Source organism: Herpailurus yagouaroundi, unplaced genomic scaffold (genome assembly GCF_014898765.1).
Source record: "Herpailurus yagouaroundi ecotype Mexico unplaced genomic scaffold, PumYag 410, whole genome shotgun sequence".
Taxonomy (NCBI): domain Eukaryota; kingdom Metazoa; phylum Chordata; class Mammalia; order Carnivora; family Felidae; genus Herpailurus; species Herpailurus yagouaroundi.
Genome location: NW_024412627.1, coordinates 2616404 through 2631424, shown reverse-complemented (window position 1 = coordinate 2631424; position 15021 = coordinate 2616404). Strand labels below are relative to the sequence as shown.

The following is a 15021-nucleotide window of genomic DNA, read 5'->3' as shown; positions in this document are numbered from 1 at the left end:
AGATTACGACCTGAGCCAAAGTTGGACACCCAACTGACTGAGCCACCCAGGCACCCCTCTTTTATTTTTTACTTACTTATTTTTTTTAAATGTATTTATTTTAGTAATCCTATACCCAACGTGGGGTTCAAACAACCCTGAGGCCAAGAGTCACATGTTCTAGGGCACCTGGAGGACTCGGGTGGTTAAGCATCTGATTCTTGGTATGGGCTCAGGTCATGAGCTCACAGTTCCTGCAATCAGATCGGGCCCTGCATTGGGCTCTGTGCTGAAAGCACTGAGCCTGCTTGGGATTCTCTGTCTCCTTCCCTCTATGCCCCTCCCCAACTCGCTCTCTCTCTCTCCCAAAAGAAATAAATGAACTTCAAAAAAAAAAAAAAAAGTCACATGTTCTACCAACTGAGTCAACCAGGTACCGTGGAAGTTTCTTTTATTATTTTTTAAAAAATTTTTTGATGTTTACATTTCGAGAGAGAGAGAGCACAAAAAAAGGGGGACACAAAATCTGAAACAGGCTCCAGGCTCTGAGCTGTCAGCAGAGAGCCTGACATGGGGCTCAAACTCACGAACCATGCACGAGATCATGACCTGAGCTCAAGTCGGACGCTTAACCAACTGAGCCACCCAGGCACCCATCCAGGTATCATGGAAGTTTCTTTTAAAATAAACGTACGCATGGCACCTGGGTGGCTCAATCAGTTAAGCATCTGACTCCTGATTTCGGCTCAGGTCATGATCTCATGTTTCGTGAATTCACGACCCGTTGCTGTCAGTGTAGAGCCTGCTTGCGATCCTCTCTCTCCCTCTCTTTCTCTCTGTCCTTCCCCTGCTCTGGCTCCCTCTCTCTCTCAAAAAAAATAAGCAAACTTAAATAAATGTATGCAGGTTTTTACAAAACGGTCTATCTAAAGAACGAATACTAAGTAGATGACAGAGTAGGTTGTATGAGACAGCCATGGCACACAGGTGCTATGTGGACGCCTGAAATGCAGGGAATGCGGCCCCAGAGAAGTCTGGAGCCAGCAGTGGTTGTTAGAAAAGGAAATGACTCGGTGAGATGGGAATTTTAGGAAGTTTACTCTGGAAGCCAATGTCAAGGCCAGACTATAGAGTCAGACCTGTGAGAAGGCCAGGGCAACCATCCAGGGGAGCTGTCAAGAGCTTCACTCCAACAGGGGCCACAGAAGCAGAGGGGTGGGACAGGGCTGGAGGCTATTTCAGAGACTCTGGACTCAGACTAGAGGAGAAGGGGGAAATAAGAACAGAGGCTGGCAGGGGTGCACCTGGGTGGCTCAGCCGGGTAAGCATCCAACTCCCGCTCGGGTCATGATCTCGCGATCCGCGAGTTCCAGCCTTGGGCCGCTCTGTGCTGACAGCTCAGAGCCTGGAGCCTGCTTTGGATTCTGTGTGCCCCCCTCTCTCTGCCCCTCCCCCACTCATGCTCTGTCTCACTCTCTCAAAAATAAATAAATGTTAAACAAAAACTAAAAAAAAAAAAAAAGAACAGAGGCTGGAAGATCTGGGGCCCGGTGAGCTGGTGCATCTCAAGTACAGAGAATGGGAGGGAGGGAGGGAAGTCTGAACATGTGTGAGACAGTGCAAATGTAGCAGTGCTTGAGGAAGGAAGGAAACCGGAGGGTTAGACTCACAGAGACTGGGCCCAGAGAGGAGTCTGAAGCCCAGGGGCTTACATGAGGCCGGTTCCAGGAACTGAAAAGTTGCTCATCTTCAGGGTTGATCAGTCATCGGTGAGGGACAAGAAATGACACCAGGCAAGGGTGCAGGCAGAGGCTCGGAGCTAAACTTAGTGAAGTCACAGAACTGCTTCTAGCACAGGTAGGACCTCTATCCAAATCAGAAAGGGGCACCCCTTCCTCTGGGCCCTTAGGCCTGTCCTGTGCTCGGCAGCCGTGCTAACCTACCCCACAGCTTATCTACCCCTTTCTTGTCATGCATTTCCCTCTTAGGGGGCCGCCAGGGAGTCTGGGAAGAGTCCCTGCCTCACCTTTCAGGATGGCCTGCAGAGAAGCCACCTCCTCTTGGCACTGCCGCTGCACTGCAGCCACAGCCTCCGCCTTCGTGCTCTCGCTCACCTCCGCCACAGCCTTCATGGTCTCCATTTCCGCCAGGGCGCCTGCCAGCTCCGCCCGAAGCCGGCCAAGCTCCTCTGACTCGGCCTCAACCTTCGCGCCCTCCTGGGAATGGGGATCTGGCGCTGTGGAGGACAGGGGTCAACTTCTTTTCCCATCACTCCCACGTTCCCCATACCCCAGACTACGAAATCAGCAAGTCCTGCCACCTAGTACCGCAGCCGCGATCCTCGCACCTTCTCCTGGCCCCGCCCCACTCCCGACCCCGCCTCTTCCTCCGCCTCCTTCTCACCTCGTCGTGCCACGTGCTGCCTGGAGCCCCGCCCACCCCCCCTCTTTTTCCAGGCTAGACCCCTCCCTTCCAACGGCCACGCCCCTCCCCGAGCCCCACCCTTCACCTGCCACTGCCCCGCCAGACCACGCCCCCTCCTCCGGTGGCCGCAGGCCCCGCCCCCTCTCTCCCGGCGGCGTGGCCCCGCCCCTTTCTCCAGGCTCCCCTCACCACCCCAGTCCCCCGGCTCCGAGCTCGGCCCCGCCTCCGATTCCGTCGCCCCTCGCGTGCATGGACGCGCCCTCACGTACCGGCCCCCTGCTGCCGTCGCCGGCCATCCTCGCCCGCGACCGCCGGCGCAGCTGCCGCCATCGCCTCCGCGCAAACAGCGAGTTCCAGCACTCCCTGGTGACGGCGCTCACCCCTTCCGGGTCCCCTCGGCTGTTTCCGGATCCGCTCGGCTGTTTCCGGATCGGCCCCGGGCTCCAGGCCCAGGCCGCAGCTGGAGGTTGATTGCCGAGCCTGGGCCGAAGATTTCCGAGCCGCAGCCCGGCCGCGGCCCCAGGCCCCGCCCCTCCCCGCCTTCTTTCCTGGGTAGCGATGTTCGAGAAGGGCGCTTGTCCTTCAATCCCCGAAGTTCTTTCATCAAAGGTCTTCTGGCTTTTCCGCGTGACCTTGGAAACTCTGCTCAAGTTACACCTCCTCGGAGACGCCCGCCGGCCTCAGCCTAAAGAAGGCGAAGCTCTCGCGGTGTCTCCCGAGTCCCGCAGCCAGCCCCTAGATGGGCCCCTGGTCCCCTGCTGCCGAGGCCTGGCTTACGTTACAGCGAATTGTAATGTACCCCTGCCTGTACCTCCGCGGCAGGGCTGGGTCAGCTTAACTTTTCTGGGCGCCGAGGTCCCCTTATCCGTTGGAGAAGTCAGAACCTTCCACGTCCCCACCCCCACCTCGATACTCAACCATTAATCCCCCTTCTAATCCTCCTTCCCCCTGCCTGTGCCTCGCAAATCCCTCTCCTCCCTGGGCAACTGGCCTAAATCAAGGTCTCTTTATCTATGAACTTGGCCACCGGCGACCTGACATCTTCCCTTAGACGGTGACGGGTGACCGGCAGCTCAAACAAGTGCAGTCGGGAATCCTGATTCCCGTTCTCCCAAACCCGTTTCTCCCGCTGTGGAGTACATTCCAGGAGCCTCCAAGTCCTGGAAGCTCTACCTCCAAAGGACAATATTCCAGAAGGTCTCCCTTTTTCTTCAGCCCCACCACCTATCTCCCGAACTTCCACAATGCCTCCTAACTGTTCCCTGTGTCGCCTTTTGGCTCCTTCAGTTAATTCTCAAAGCAATTAGAGTGATCTTTGCAAAACCGATATGTCATTCCTGTTTAAAATCTTCTAGAAAATTATGATTTGAAAATGGGCAAAGGACAGGAATAGACATTTCGCTGAGGTCAGAGATGGGAAATCTATGCATGAAAAGATGTTCAACATCGTTAGCCATTAGGGAAATGCAAATTAAAACCACAAGGAGATAATCACTACACGCCTCCCAGGATGGCTTAATTTATTAAATTTAAAAAGAGTGATAATACCAAATGCAGGTACGTATATGGAAAAACTGTAGTTCTCTTACATTCCTGATGGGAAATGCAAACGGTGTAGCCTCTCTGGAAAAGAGTGTGATGGTTTCTGGGGTGCCTGACTGGCTCAGTTGGAAGAGCATGTGACTCTTGATCTTGGGGTCCCAAGCTCAAGCCCCATGTTGGGTGTAGAGATTAAACAAACTTAAAAAAAAAAAAAGTGTGACAGTTTCTTTATTTATTTACTTTGAGAGAGAGTGGGGGAGGGACAGAGAGAGAGAGGGAGAGAGAATCCCAACCAGGCTTCACACTTCAGCGCAGAGCCAGATGTTCACCTCAATCCCACGAACCTCGAGATCATGACCTGAGTTGAAATTGAGTGGGACGCTCAACCAACTGAGCCACCCAGGTGCCCCAGGAATATGACAGTTTCTAATGAAACTAAACATGATCTTATTTGAACACACCATGCTGTTCCCCACCTCAGAAGACACCTCCTCAGTGAGACCTTCCCTCACCATCCTGTCTCAAGTAGGTCCCTCTATCACCTGTCTGCCATTAGATGATTTCTTACCATCTGAAATTGTTTATTGATTAACTTATTACCTGTCCCCCTTTACCCTTCCAGGTCCCCAAAACTTGAATCAAAGCTCCATGAGGTTGGGAACTTTGTCTTGTCCCTTGCTATTTCGCCAGCACCTGGCGCAGTACCTGATTTAGAAAACAAAAAAAACACACATAGTAAACATTTGGTGAATAAACAAATGAATGAACACTTTCCTTACTGATCTCTCTGGCTTCCCTCTCGCCACCCTGCAGCCAGGGGGAGTTTTAGAAAATGCAAATCTGGCCAGGTTAGGGGCTCCTGGCTGGCTCAGTGGGAGGAGTGTGAGACTCTTGATCTCGGGGTCATGAGTTTGAGTCCCAAGTTGGATGTAGAGATTACTAAATAGACAAACAAACAAACTTAAAAAAAAAAAATCTGAGGGCATCTAGGTGGCTCAGTTGGTTAAGCGTCCGACTCTTGGTTTCCGGCTCAGGTCATGATCTCGTGGTTCATGAGTTCGAGCTCAGCATTGGGCTCTGTGCTGAGCTCCCGATGGGGTTTTTCTCTCTGTCTCTCTCTCTCTCTCTCTCTCTGTCTCTCTGTCTCTCTCTCTCTCTCAAAAATGAGTAAACTTAAAAATAAAAAGAGTATTAAAAAAAAATCAGGCCAGGTTAACTCCTGCTTATAAATCCCCAGCAGTTTACTGCCCTCAAATTCCCTGTGTGTGTGGCAGAGTATCTTGGGAAGGAAATGAAATGGGGACTATAAATAAGGCTCCAGTCAACTGTCAGGCTTGGATTTTATCCTGAGGCCCTGGGAGCCTTTGAAGGGTATTGAGCAGGAGGAGCACATGACTGACTAATACCAAGGAAGTTCTTTCTGTGTAGAGTGTAGGTAAAGAGCAAAAGATAGGAGACAGCTCACAAAGGAGGCTATTGAATTGGTTCTGGTTGGGAAGGGAAGAGCCCCCAAAGAGGAGGAAGTTGATTCTAGGAATACTTAGGATGAAAACGGACTAGCCCTGGTGACTGAGTGCATGAGAGAGAAGTGAAGAGAAAGTTTTCTTTTACTCTTCCTAATTTCCTTTTGTGGTTTTTGTCTTACCAGCAAAAAACGGTTTACTTGGGAATAGCAGACAATTGCAATTCAGGATAAGCAAGGGACAACAAAAACTATATGCTAGCCCAGCAAATACAGGAGAGGGATGTTATTTTATGGAGAAGAAGAAGTTGGGAGAATCCCAACTGGGCGCCTGGGTGGCTCAGTTGGTTAAGTGTCAGACTCGGACTCCAGCTCAGGGTCATGATCTCACGGTTCATGAGAGCTCCGCGTCAGGCTCTGTGCCGACAACTCCAAGCCTGGAGCCTGCTTCAGAATCTGTGACTCTGTCTCTGCCCCTCTCCCGCTCCCGCTCTCTGTCTCAAAAAATAAATAAGTGTTAAAAAAAAAAAAAAAGTTGGGAGGGGTTGTATTGAATGAAAATTCATTGGAGAAAAGCAAGAATTCAGGATGATAATGGTTTCTCTTTGGCTGAGTTGCAGGGATGGTCGATTTCTTGTAGGAGATGTAATGTACATCTTTTCCTGTTGGGGCCTGTGAGGATGATTCTCTCCTGTGGAGGGTTCTTCCCTTGGGTCCTGTAATTGACAATGCTTCCTACAATAGAGGTAGAACGGTTATGGCGGGAGTGCTCCCCCTTCTGGCCTGGTTTCCCTTCATTCATTTTCACATTTTTATGTAACAGATACTTAATGAGCACCTACTAGATGCCAGGGAACAAGCCAGTAAAGATTCCTGTTGTTGAAGAGTGAACAGTCTGGGGCAGGAAGTAGTTGAGAGAGTAACAAATAAACAAGCATATTTGGGAATTGGGGCAAACGCTGGGAAAAAAAATAAAACAGGGGTGTGAAATCAAAGGTACCTGGAGAGTCAGGGAAGGCCTCCTTGAGGAAATAACATTTGATCTGAGGCCTGAGGGATAAAAAGGAGCCAGTGAAGTGAAAAGCTGAGGAGCGATCAGGAAGGAAAGCAGCAGGTGCAAAGACTTTGTTTGGAGCGAGGGACAGAGTAGTAGAGGGTTGAGATGGGAAGTGGAGGCAGGTGCAGCCTCACTCAGACTTTGGAGGCCATGGTGTGGAGTGTTTATTTTGGTGTGGAGTGTTTATTTTAGGTAGAGGAAACAACACTACAGTGTTCTTTTTTTATATATAAGCTTATTTATTTGGGGAGACAGAGAGCGCAGGGGAGGGGCAGAGAGAGAGAGGATCCCAAAGCAGGCTCTGCACTGTCAGCGCAGAGTCAGACGCAAGGCTCGAACCCACGAACCGTGAGATCACAGCCTGAGCTGAAATCAAGAGTCAGATGTTTACCCGACTGAGCCGCCCCGTGGTGTCCCGCCCTATGGTGTCCTAAGCGGGAAAGTGCAGGGGAGGCAGCTGGAGAGCTAGTGAGGAGCTAGCGAACGGAGCCTCCTCACCCTCTCGATTCCCCAATGCCCCACTCTTCCCCCTCCTAGCCACCCCAACCCGACCAAAGGGAAGTGGGGCCCTACCAGCTGGAGGGTCCCCTGGGGTTCGCCTGAAGCAAACAGGAAGCTGCCGCCCAGCGAGACGAGCCTGGGAACTGGCAACTGAGAAAGCAGGTCTCCTGGGTCCCTGGCCCCTTTCCCTGAGTGACTGCAGAGTGAAAGTGGAGACACAGCCACGTATGCAGAGAGACAGATAGCTGGAGGAAGAGGAAAGGAGGGGAGAGACGGGGAGGGAGTGGGGGCAGAAGAACAGATTTATTAAGAGTTAGGATTCCCGAGTTCTAGAGCTCCCTGTGTGATCTCAGGCAACACCCTGCCCTTTGGGGGCCTCAATTTCCCCATTTCTAAATGGGTTCCTTCCATAGCTGAAGCAGGCAGGGGCTTCCCAAGTTCTTCCCCAGGAAGCAAAGGGGCACTGATCACCAGTCATCTCTCAGGACTGCTGTGCGGGAGCTGCAGTAGCAACCTGGCACTCGCCCTTGGCCGCTGGCTGACGCTGCCTCTCACTAACTGAGGGCCTACTATGCGCCAGGCGAAAAATGCTGCACGCATGCTGTCCTGTTGCCTCTTCACAAACAGGATTTTCATCGTGCTATCACTGTCCCCAGTTTACGGAGGAAGAAACTAAAGCTTAGATGAATGAAGGAACTTAGCCAAGTGGTAGACGGGGAGGATTCAAAGTCAAGTCTGCCAGATCCCAAAGTACGTGTGACGGGCCAGCTGTACAGAGTGGGAAGGAGGCCCAAGGCGTGTCGGCTGAATGAATGAATGGGGTATGTGTGTGAAGGGAAAATGATTTAGAGCCTGAGGTTGAAAGAGGGAGGGGGAGAAGGAGGGAGCCCCTAAAACTGGAGCCACTTAATTCAACAAATATTTATTGGGTGCCGGCGATGTGCCAAGACTGTCCCAGGGCACTGCGCATTCAGTGGTGAGCGGGACCAAGTCTCTGCCTTGAGGGCTTATACTCCAGTGGGAGGAACAGAAAGGGATACACAAATAAGCTCATTTCACATGGTGTGAGTCGGGATGAAAATAAAAGTGTGTCAGGGTAGAGACAGGTTTTGTGGGTCCGGAGGGGTGCCAAGGGAAGGGGACTGGAGGCGTGACCACCCCTTCCTCCCCCGGGGGTGTGGGGGGGGACTGCCTGCCCGCCTGCCCGCCCCCACAGACACTCATGGTTCAGTGCCCCCCAGGCCCCCACCTGCCCCCAGCATCCACCGCGCGGCCAAGCTGGGTGCCCCGGGGAGTCTGGCCGCCATGCCACCTCCTCTTCTCGTCTTCTCCCTCCTCTTCCTCACCCCTGAGGGAGTCAGGCCCCAGAAAACACTGCTGGTGGAGGCTAAAGGTACGTCCAAAGGGCACAGATGGAAGGAGTTGGGGCTGGAAACTTGGGTCTGCCGGGGTGCCCTTGACCAAGTAACTATCCTCTCTGGGCCTTCATTTTATTATCTGTAAAACTCAGAGAGGGGTTGGAAGGACTCGGAGTTCATCCACTTCCAGCTTGTGGGTTCGCTGGGTTGTCACCCAGTGCGAGGAATGAAGGGGGCTAAGAGTTCCTCCCTCTCTCTCTCTCTCTCTCTCTCTCTCTCTCTCTCCTCAGAGGGAGGCAAAGCTGAGCTGCCATGCCTCAAAGGTCCCTCAGATGGTCCCCCTGAGCAGCAGGCCTGGTTTCAGGGGGCTCAGTCAGAGCTGGACCCAGGTTCACAAGGCCTGGGCATCCAGAAGGGGCCCCTGGGCCTCCAGCTCCTCATCTTCAACGTCTCTGACCAGATGGGGGGCTTCTACGTGTGCCAGCTGGGGCCCCCTTCTGAGCAGGCCTGGCAGTCTGGCTGGACAGTCAGCGTGGAGGGCAGCGGTGAGGTCTGGGCTAGGGCAGGGAGGGGTGGATGAGAAGAGGGAGGCCCCACGGATGGAGGATGGTCCGGCAGTGAAGACAGATTTGCAGGGAGGGGTCGGAGGGTCTGCGGGACAGGCACGCAGCTAGTTTTAGGTGGCTCCTAAAAACTCCTGTGGCTTCGTGACTTCCACCCTGAGCTGTTCCAGATGTCTTTCACTCTTGTCTGTCTCTGAGTTCCATTTCTCTCTCTGGCTCTCTCTGGGTCTTTGTCCCTCTCTGTCTCTCTTCCTCTCCTGGATGTGTCTGTATCTGGTTCTGGGTCTTTTCCCAGGGGAGCTGTTCCGCTGGAATGCTTCATACCTAAATGACCCAGGCTGTGGCCTGGGGAACAGGTCCTCAGAGGGCCCCAAGCCCTCTTCTGGTTACCCCACAAGCTCCCAGCTGTACGTGTGGGCCAAAGGCCACCCTGAGATCTGGGAGACAGACCCTGACTGTGCCTCGCCCAGGGGCGGTCTGAATCAGAGCCTCAACCAAGGTAAGGTGCTGGGGAGATGCCAGGGAGTGGGGGTGCCAGGGAGGCGGGATGGTGACTGGGACCCGGAGGGTTTGCAGGGAGGAGACCCCAAGGATTACACTTTCCTAGCCTTGGCTCTCCCTGCCCCAGACGTCACCGTGGCCCCTGGCTCCACATTCTGGCTGCCCTGTGAGGTGCCCCCCGCCTCCGTGGCCAGAGGCCCCATCTCCTGGACCCTCGTGCGCCCCAAGAAGCATAACATCTCATTGCTGCACTTAAACCTGAGGGAGGATGCCCCGGTCAGAGAGATGTGGGTCCTAGACACCCTCAGGGGAGGGGCTGTTCTGTTGCTGCCCCAGGCGACCGCTCAAGATGCTGGCACCTATCACTGTTACCATGGCAACATGACCATCGAGATGCAGCTGAAGGTCACTGCCCAGTCAGGTAGAGTTTCTCCCAATTGTGGGGCACCCGTGTGGGGCTACTGGGAAGAACTGGAAGCCAGTCAACCTTGGCGCCCCAACCTGAGAGCTAGTACCAGACTCTTCCCAAACCCCAGCTTCCATACTGAACACTGATTCCATCTCCGTCCTCCCTTGTGTCCAAATCACGACTTTTCTGGGTCTTCTCTTCCTACTGGTTGCTCCTTCCCACAAGCTTTGACAGGGTCCTCCTGCCTCCCCAGTCCTCACCGTTGGAGCTCTGAGGCCTCTTCTTACACCGTCAGCACCCTCTCATCCTGGTCTACCCATTCTTCCTGTTTGCCCTCCTCTACTCCCATGGGTCCTTAGGCCACCGTGCCTTAGTGACTCGATTCTGGGCTCCATACACCTCACACCCAGCCATTTCCTGGAACTGCCATTTGATGTTCCATAGACACTGCAGGCTCAAAAGACACAAAGCCAAACCCCACATCTTCCTGGAGTGTAGTCTTTTGGGTGTCCCTGTGTTAGTGAAGGGCACTACCACCTGCCCACAGGCCGAAGCCAGGAACCTGGGTATCTTTCCTTTTCCTCACCCATCCATCAACCCAGTCACAAGTGCTCTGCTCATTCTGTCCCCCTTAATACAGTCCTGTGGTCCCCAACCACAGTTCTCAAACTCAGCCTCAACTTTCGCTCCCATCACACTGTGGCTTCCCACCTCTAACCCTGTGAACTTGACTCTGTCCTTCACTTTGAAAATGACTGTCCTTAACATGCTCCCCTTAATCCTAACATAGAGTCTAACTATAGTCATGGTTTGTTCAATAGATACTGCCCCAGGCCCCATGTCAGGCTCTGGGGCACAGTCTGTGACCTCAGAGGGAGGGAGAAGAGCTCTCCTGTAGCTTGTGATTTTGAGGACCTGTGTCTTGCTCATGTTCCCAAGATTTACGGTCCTTTGAGGTCCCGAGGCTGGGAGGCAGGATGCCAGCCTGGGGCCCTCGTCTCATACCTGCTTCTCCCTATCAGTAAGACACTGGCTGCTGGAGGCTGGTGGCTGGAAAGTCCCCGTTGTGCCATTACTTTATCTGATCATCTGCCTGGGTTCCCTGGTGAGCTTTGTTCATCTTCGAAGAGGTGAGTCGTGTCCCCCAGCCCATCTGCCTAACCCACCCCATCTCCCTCAGGACAGCCAACACTGGCCAGTCTGACAACCAACCATCTTTCTCCCCTCGCATACCTTCCCCACAGGCCTCCAGTCCTGTCCCCAACTCCTCTAACCGCCCTCCAAAGTTACCGGGCCCCTTGGATTTTGAAGTCCCATCCCCTCCATGGACCCAAGTGGCCTCCCCGGTGCCCCGCAAAACTTCACCCTGCCTCCTCTGATCACTCCTCTTAACTCCCACCAGCCCTGATCCTCAGGAAGAAAAGAAAGCGAATGACCGATCCCACCAGAAGGTAACGATGCAAGCGCACCCGCAGCCTCCCATTCCTGCACTTTTGCTTTATGCTTTGCACTTACTGTTTCCTCTGCTCAGCATGTCTTTCCCCCTTCTCTACCGTTGAAATACTGCCCAAGCTTCAAAGCCCAGCTCCAAAGCTACCTCCTCTGTGAAGACCTCCTTGGAGTGATCCCAAACCCCTCAATAGGCTGTGCCAGAACACAGGAGCTAAACACAAGTGCCTACATCTTATCTTCCAAGGGCCTGGCCTCACTGTGCAACTCCTCTTCCTTCGCCAGGTTCTTCAAAGTGACGCCTTCCCCGGGAAGCGGGGCCCAGAATCAGTACGGGAACGTGCTCTCCCTTCCCACGCCCACCTCTGGGACGGGTAGGAGGCACCGCCCGCTCTCTGACTCCAAGCTAGGACCCCACCCATTTTCCCCGGTCACTCCAATCCGCTGAGGGCCCGGCCTTCCCGAGCTCCGAGCGCCGCCTTCAGGAAAAACCCCACACACCCCGGGCGCGGGGTCCCGCCCAGATTGGAGCCCCGCCCCTAGCGCCGTGGCGGTACCCCAGGGCTAATAGCCCCGCCCCCAGGACGCGGGCCCGGAGGTCCAGTTCCGAGAGCCTCACCTCCCCGGAGACGTAGGCCACGCCCCCAGCTGGCACAGCCTCCAGTGCCCCGCGGAGCCCGCAGCTTCCTCTCCTTTGCCCAGCCTCGCAGACCCTTAGCCTTGACCGCCCCCATCTCTTTTCTCCCGCCCCGTTACAACGTTCCTCCCGCCAGGACGCGCCCTAAGGTGGGCTGCAGGCCTGGGGGCCGCCGTCCAGTCGTACGGAAACCCGCGCAGCGACGTACAGGAGGTCGGAGCCGCGGGGCCCCGGAGCCCGCCACCAGCAGGTGATTGCGGGGCTGGGCAGGGGTCCCCACGTGGAGCGTGTGGGAACGGTCTGTGTCAGGAAGAGTGGACCGGGGCCTGGAGGGGGGGGGGCGGGGGCTGTGACTCGGTTCCCACTTGTGTCCCCAAACCCCAGGCCCAGAAGAAGAGGAAGGAGAAGCCTATGAGGAGCCGGACAGTGAGGAGGGCTCCGAGTTCTACGAGAATGACTCCAACCTCGGGCAGGACCAGCTCTCCCAGGGTAAGACTGCGCTCCCCGCGGCTGCCCCACCTTCTCAGCGGCGGGCTCTGGGCCCTCGCTGGACCCCCTTCCTTCTCCACCAGATGGCAGCGGCTATGAGAACCCTGAGGACGACGCCTTGGGTCCCGGGGATGAAGACTCCTTCTCCAGCGGTCAGTTGGGGTCCTTGCGGGGCCTCAGCGACTTGGGAGGACCCAGAGGGCTGTGGCGCCCCTACAGGGCAGGAGTGGTCTCTGGAGTTCTCTTTTTTTCCTGCAGCAGCCGAGTCTTATGAGAATGAGGATGAAGAGCTGGCCCAGCCAGTCGCCAGGACAGCAGGTATGTGTGAGGATGGTCAGGGTAATGTGGGTGTGTGTGTGTGGGGGGGGGGGGGGGGCGACCTGGAGGCCAGCAGGAATAACTTCCTTCTTCCTTCTCTAGACTTCCTGAGCCCCCATGGGTCTGCCTGGGATCCCAGCAGGGAGGCAACCTCTCTTGGTGAGAAATGGCTAGGGACCCTCCTGCCTTGCCCAGATTGGGTTGACCTGGCCTCAGCGCTGACTCCACACTCAACTTTGGCCTTGACTCCCACCCCAGGCCTAATCCTGGTCTTAGATGGACTCCTAACCTTAACCTCCACCCCAATCCTGAATCCCAGTATTTACCCCATCCCCAACTGTGAACATCAGCTCTGATCCCAATCCGATTCCAGCCTGGATTTTGACCTCCACCTCACTGCAGCCCCAGGGCAAACGGCAGCTTTGACCCCAGTTGTCTCTACAACCTCCTCGTGACTGTGACTCTGACTTTGACTTCTTCCCGTTGGGTTCTTGACATGGATTATAATCTAATCCATACCTGACCGTAATCACTCCTTCCTAGTACCCACGGATCAAGCCTTCCACCCTCCTGCCTCTCAGATTCCCTCTGTATGTCAGGCCGCACTTCCCTTCCCCAAGCCCCCAGCATGGCGCTAGGCCTCCCAACTCTCCTGCCCACGCAGGGTCCCAGTCCTACGAGGATATGAGAGGGATCCTGTATGCAGCCCCCCAGCTCCGCTCCCTTCGGGCCCAGCCGGGTCCTAATCATGAGGAAGGTGGGTGCTTCTCCTGCTGTCCTCTGAGACTTACCCCCTCCCAGTCTACTCTGTCTCCACCTGTACCTTACTTCTCCCGGTCCGAATCAGATGCAGACTCTTATGAGAACATGGACAATCCCAATGGGCCAGAACCAGCATGGGGAGGAGGGGGCCGCATGGGCACCTGGAGCACTAGGTGATTCCTTCCAGGTGAGCTGGGAAATGCCCTCTAAGGAAGGGGGAGAAAGCGGGGGAGGAGTAGGGGTGGATGTGGTCCTCGGGGAGGGAGAGGGGAAAGGTTTCCCGAGGCCTGGGGTTCAGGGGAAGGGCTCCCGGAACCTCCTCGTCACCATTTCTTCTACATAGCCTGGGCCTCCTTAGGCCCCCGAGATCCATACTGGATTCTGAAATCTGGGACCCCAAGCAGACAGTGTCGACTTCTGGAGCAGCGTTGACTCGGATGTGTATATCTGTGTGTGTGAGCGCACGTGTGTGTGTGTGTGTGTGTGTATGTGTGTGTGTGTGTGTACCAATGAAACTTTGGCTCTCTTTACTTACTCCAAATAAATTCAGTGACTTCTTCTAATCCTATGACGTAAATGCCCTTGTATGGGAGGGGGAGGGAAGGTGACGATGTGTGTACTCCCCTCTCGAATCCAGCAGAGGACGGAGAGCTGCATCCTGGGTACGATGGGGCCTTTTCCCTTCTGTGATTTGGCCTGCATCTGTTGCCCTCACTTGCCTGCCGCTCTCTTCATCGAGTTGTTTAGCCACCATTCATTCAGCAGCTGGGGGTGCCCAGTGAAGAGAAAGCCATCCAGGAGTTGGCAGTCATCGCTGACACGTACTGAGCATCTCCTGGAGTGCCCGGGTGGCTCAGTTGGTTAAGCGTCAACTTCGGCTCAGGTCATGATCTCATGGTTCCTGAGTTTGAGCCCCGCACTGGGCTCTGAGCTGACAGTTGGAGCCTACTTCAGATCCTGTCTCCCTCTCTCTCTGACCCTCCCCTGACCGCACACGCGCTCTCTCTCTCAAAAATAAATAAACATAAAAAAAAATTTACTGAGCATTTCCTACGTTCCAAAACCAGTTAACTCATTTAATCTTTAAAAGTATTTTTTTAACGTTTATTTATTTTTGAGAGAGCGTGTGCACCTGTGCGCACGCACACGGGCACACAAGTGGGGGAGGGACAGAGAGGGAGGCGGAGGAGCCCCGTGCCAGACTGGAGACCCAGCCCCTCTCCTGCTCCAGAAGGTTCAATGTGCTATAGAAGACTGACTAGAGTTTTCAGTACTTACACACTTTATTGCCAGAATTTCGCTTAATGTACCCGTTTTTTCTTTGCAATGCCCTGTTATTTCGAGACCGTCTTCCTTCTTTATCTCTCAACCTTTACAACTTACTTTCTGTGTGTTAACACTATTATTCTGTGCCATGCATTGTGCTAATAAGTGCTTTGCAGGTAGCATCTCATTTTATCCTTACAACAATCCTTTGAGGGAGGGATGCTAAAATTATTCTGTTTACACCTGGGAAGCCTGAGTCATGGAGAAATTAAGTACTTCCTGCTAACTGACCTTAGGTAACTTA

The 15021-nt window shown here is 54.3% G+C and overlaps 2 protein-coding genes across 9 annotated transcripts in view; one reads left to right on the top strand and one right to left on the bottom strand.

Annotated features, from left to right (window-relative positions):
* RABEP2 (rabaptin, RAB GTPase binding effector protein 2) overlaps positions 1 to 3282 on the bottom strand; it is a 12961-nt gene extending 9679 nt beyond the window's left edge. Inside the window, exons 1-2 of the mRNA XM_040463624.1 lie at positions 2673 to 3282; positions 2006 to 2215 (exon numbers count right to left, since the gene is read on the bottom strand). Of these exons, the coding sequence (XP_040319558.1) occupies positions 2006 to 2215; positions 2673 to 2733 (271 nt within the window). The 5' untranslated portion in view covers positions 2734 to 3282. The remainder of the gene's footprint in view (positions 1 to 2005; positions 2216 to 2672) is intronic.
* Positions 3283 to 8224: 4942 nt separating this feature from the next.
* Positions 8225 to 14014, top strand: CD19 (CD19 molecule). 8 transcript variants are annotated; one of them, XM_040463601.1, is made up of 15 exons: positions 8226 to 8358; positions 8614 to 8868; positions 9182 to 9385; positions 9515 to 9808; positions 10819 to 10926; positions 11199 to 11247; positions 11531 to 11619; positions 12019 to 12132; positions 12267 to 12371; positions 12455 to 12523; positions 12633 to 12689; positions 12792 to 12848; positions 13354 to 13446; positions 13537 to 13638; positions 13795 to 14014. In XM_040463601.1, exons 1-14 carry the CDS (start codon positions 8271 to 8273, stop codon positions 13626 to 13628), a joined length of 1674 nt encoding a protein of 557 aa, XP_040319535.1. In that variant the 5' UTR covers positions 8226 to 8270; the 3' UTR covers positions 13629 to 13638; positions 13795 to 14014. The 8 variants fall into 8 exon arrangements, 7 of the variants coding, with proteins under 7 accessions (XP_040319531.1, XP_040319535.1, XP_040319534.1 ...); XM_040463600.1 differs by having other exon boundaries at positions 12630 to 12689; positions 13810 to 14014; XM_040463598.1 differs by having other exon boundaries at positions 8227 to 8358; positions 12630 to 12689.
* The last annotated feature ends 1007 nt before the right edge of the window (positions 14015 to 15021 follow it).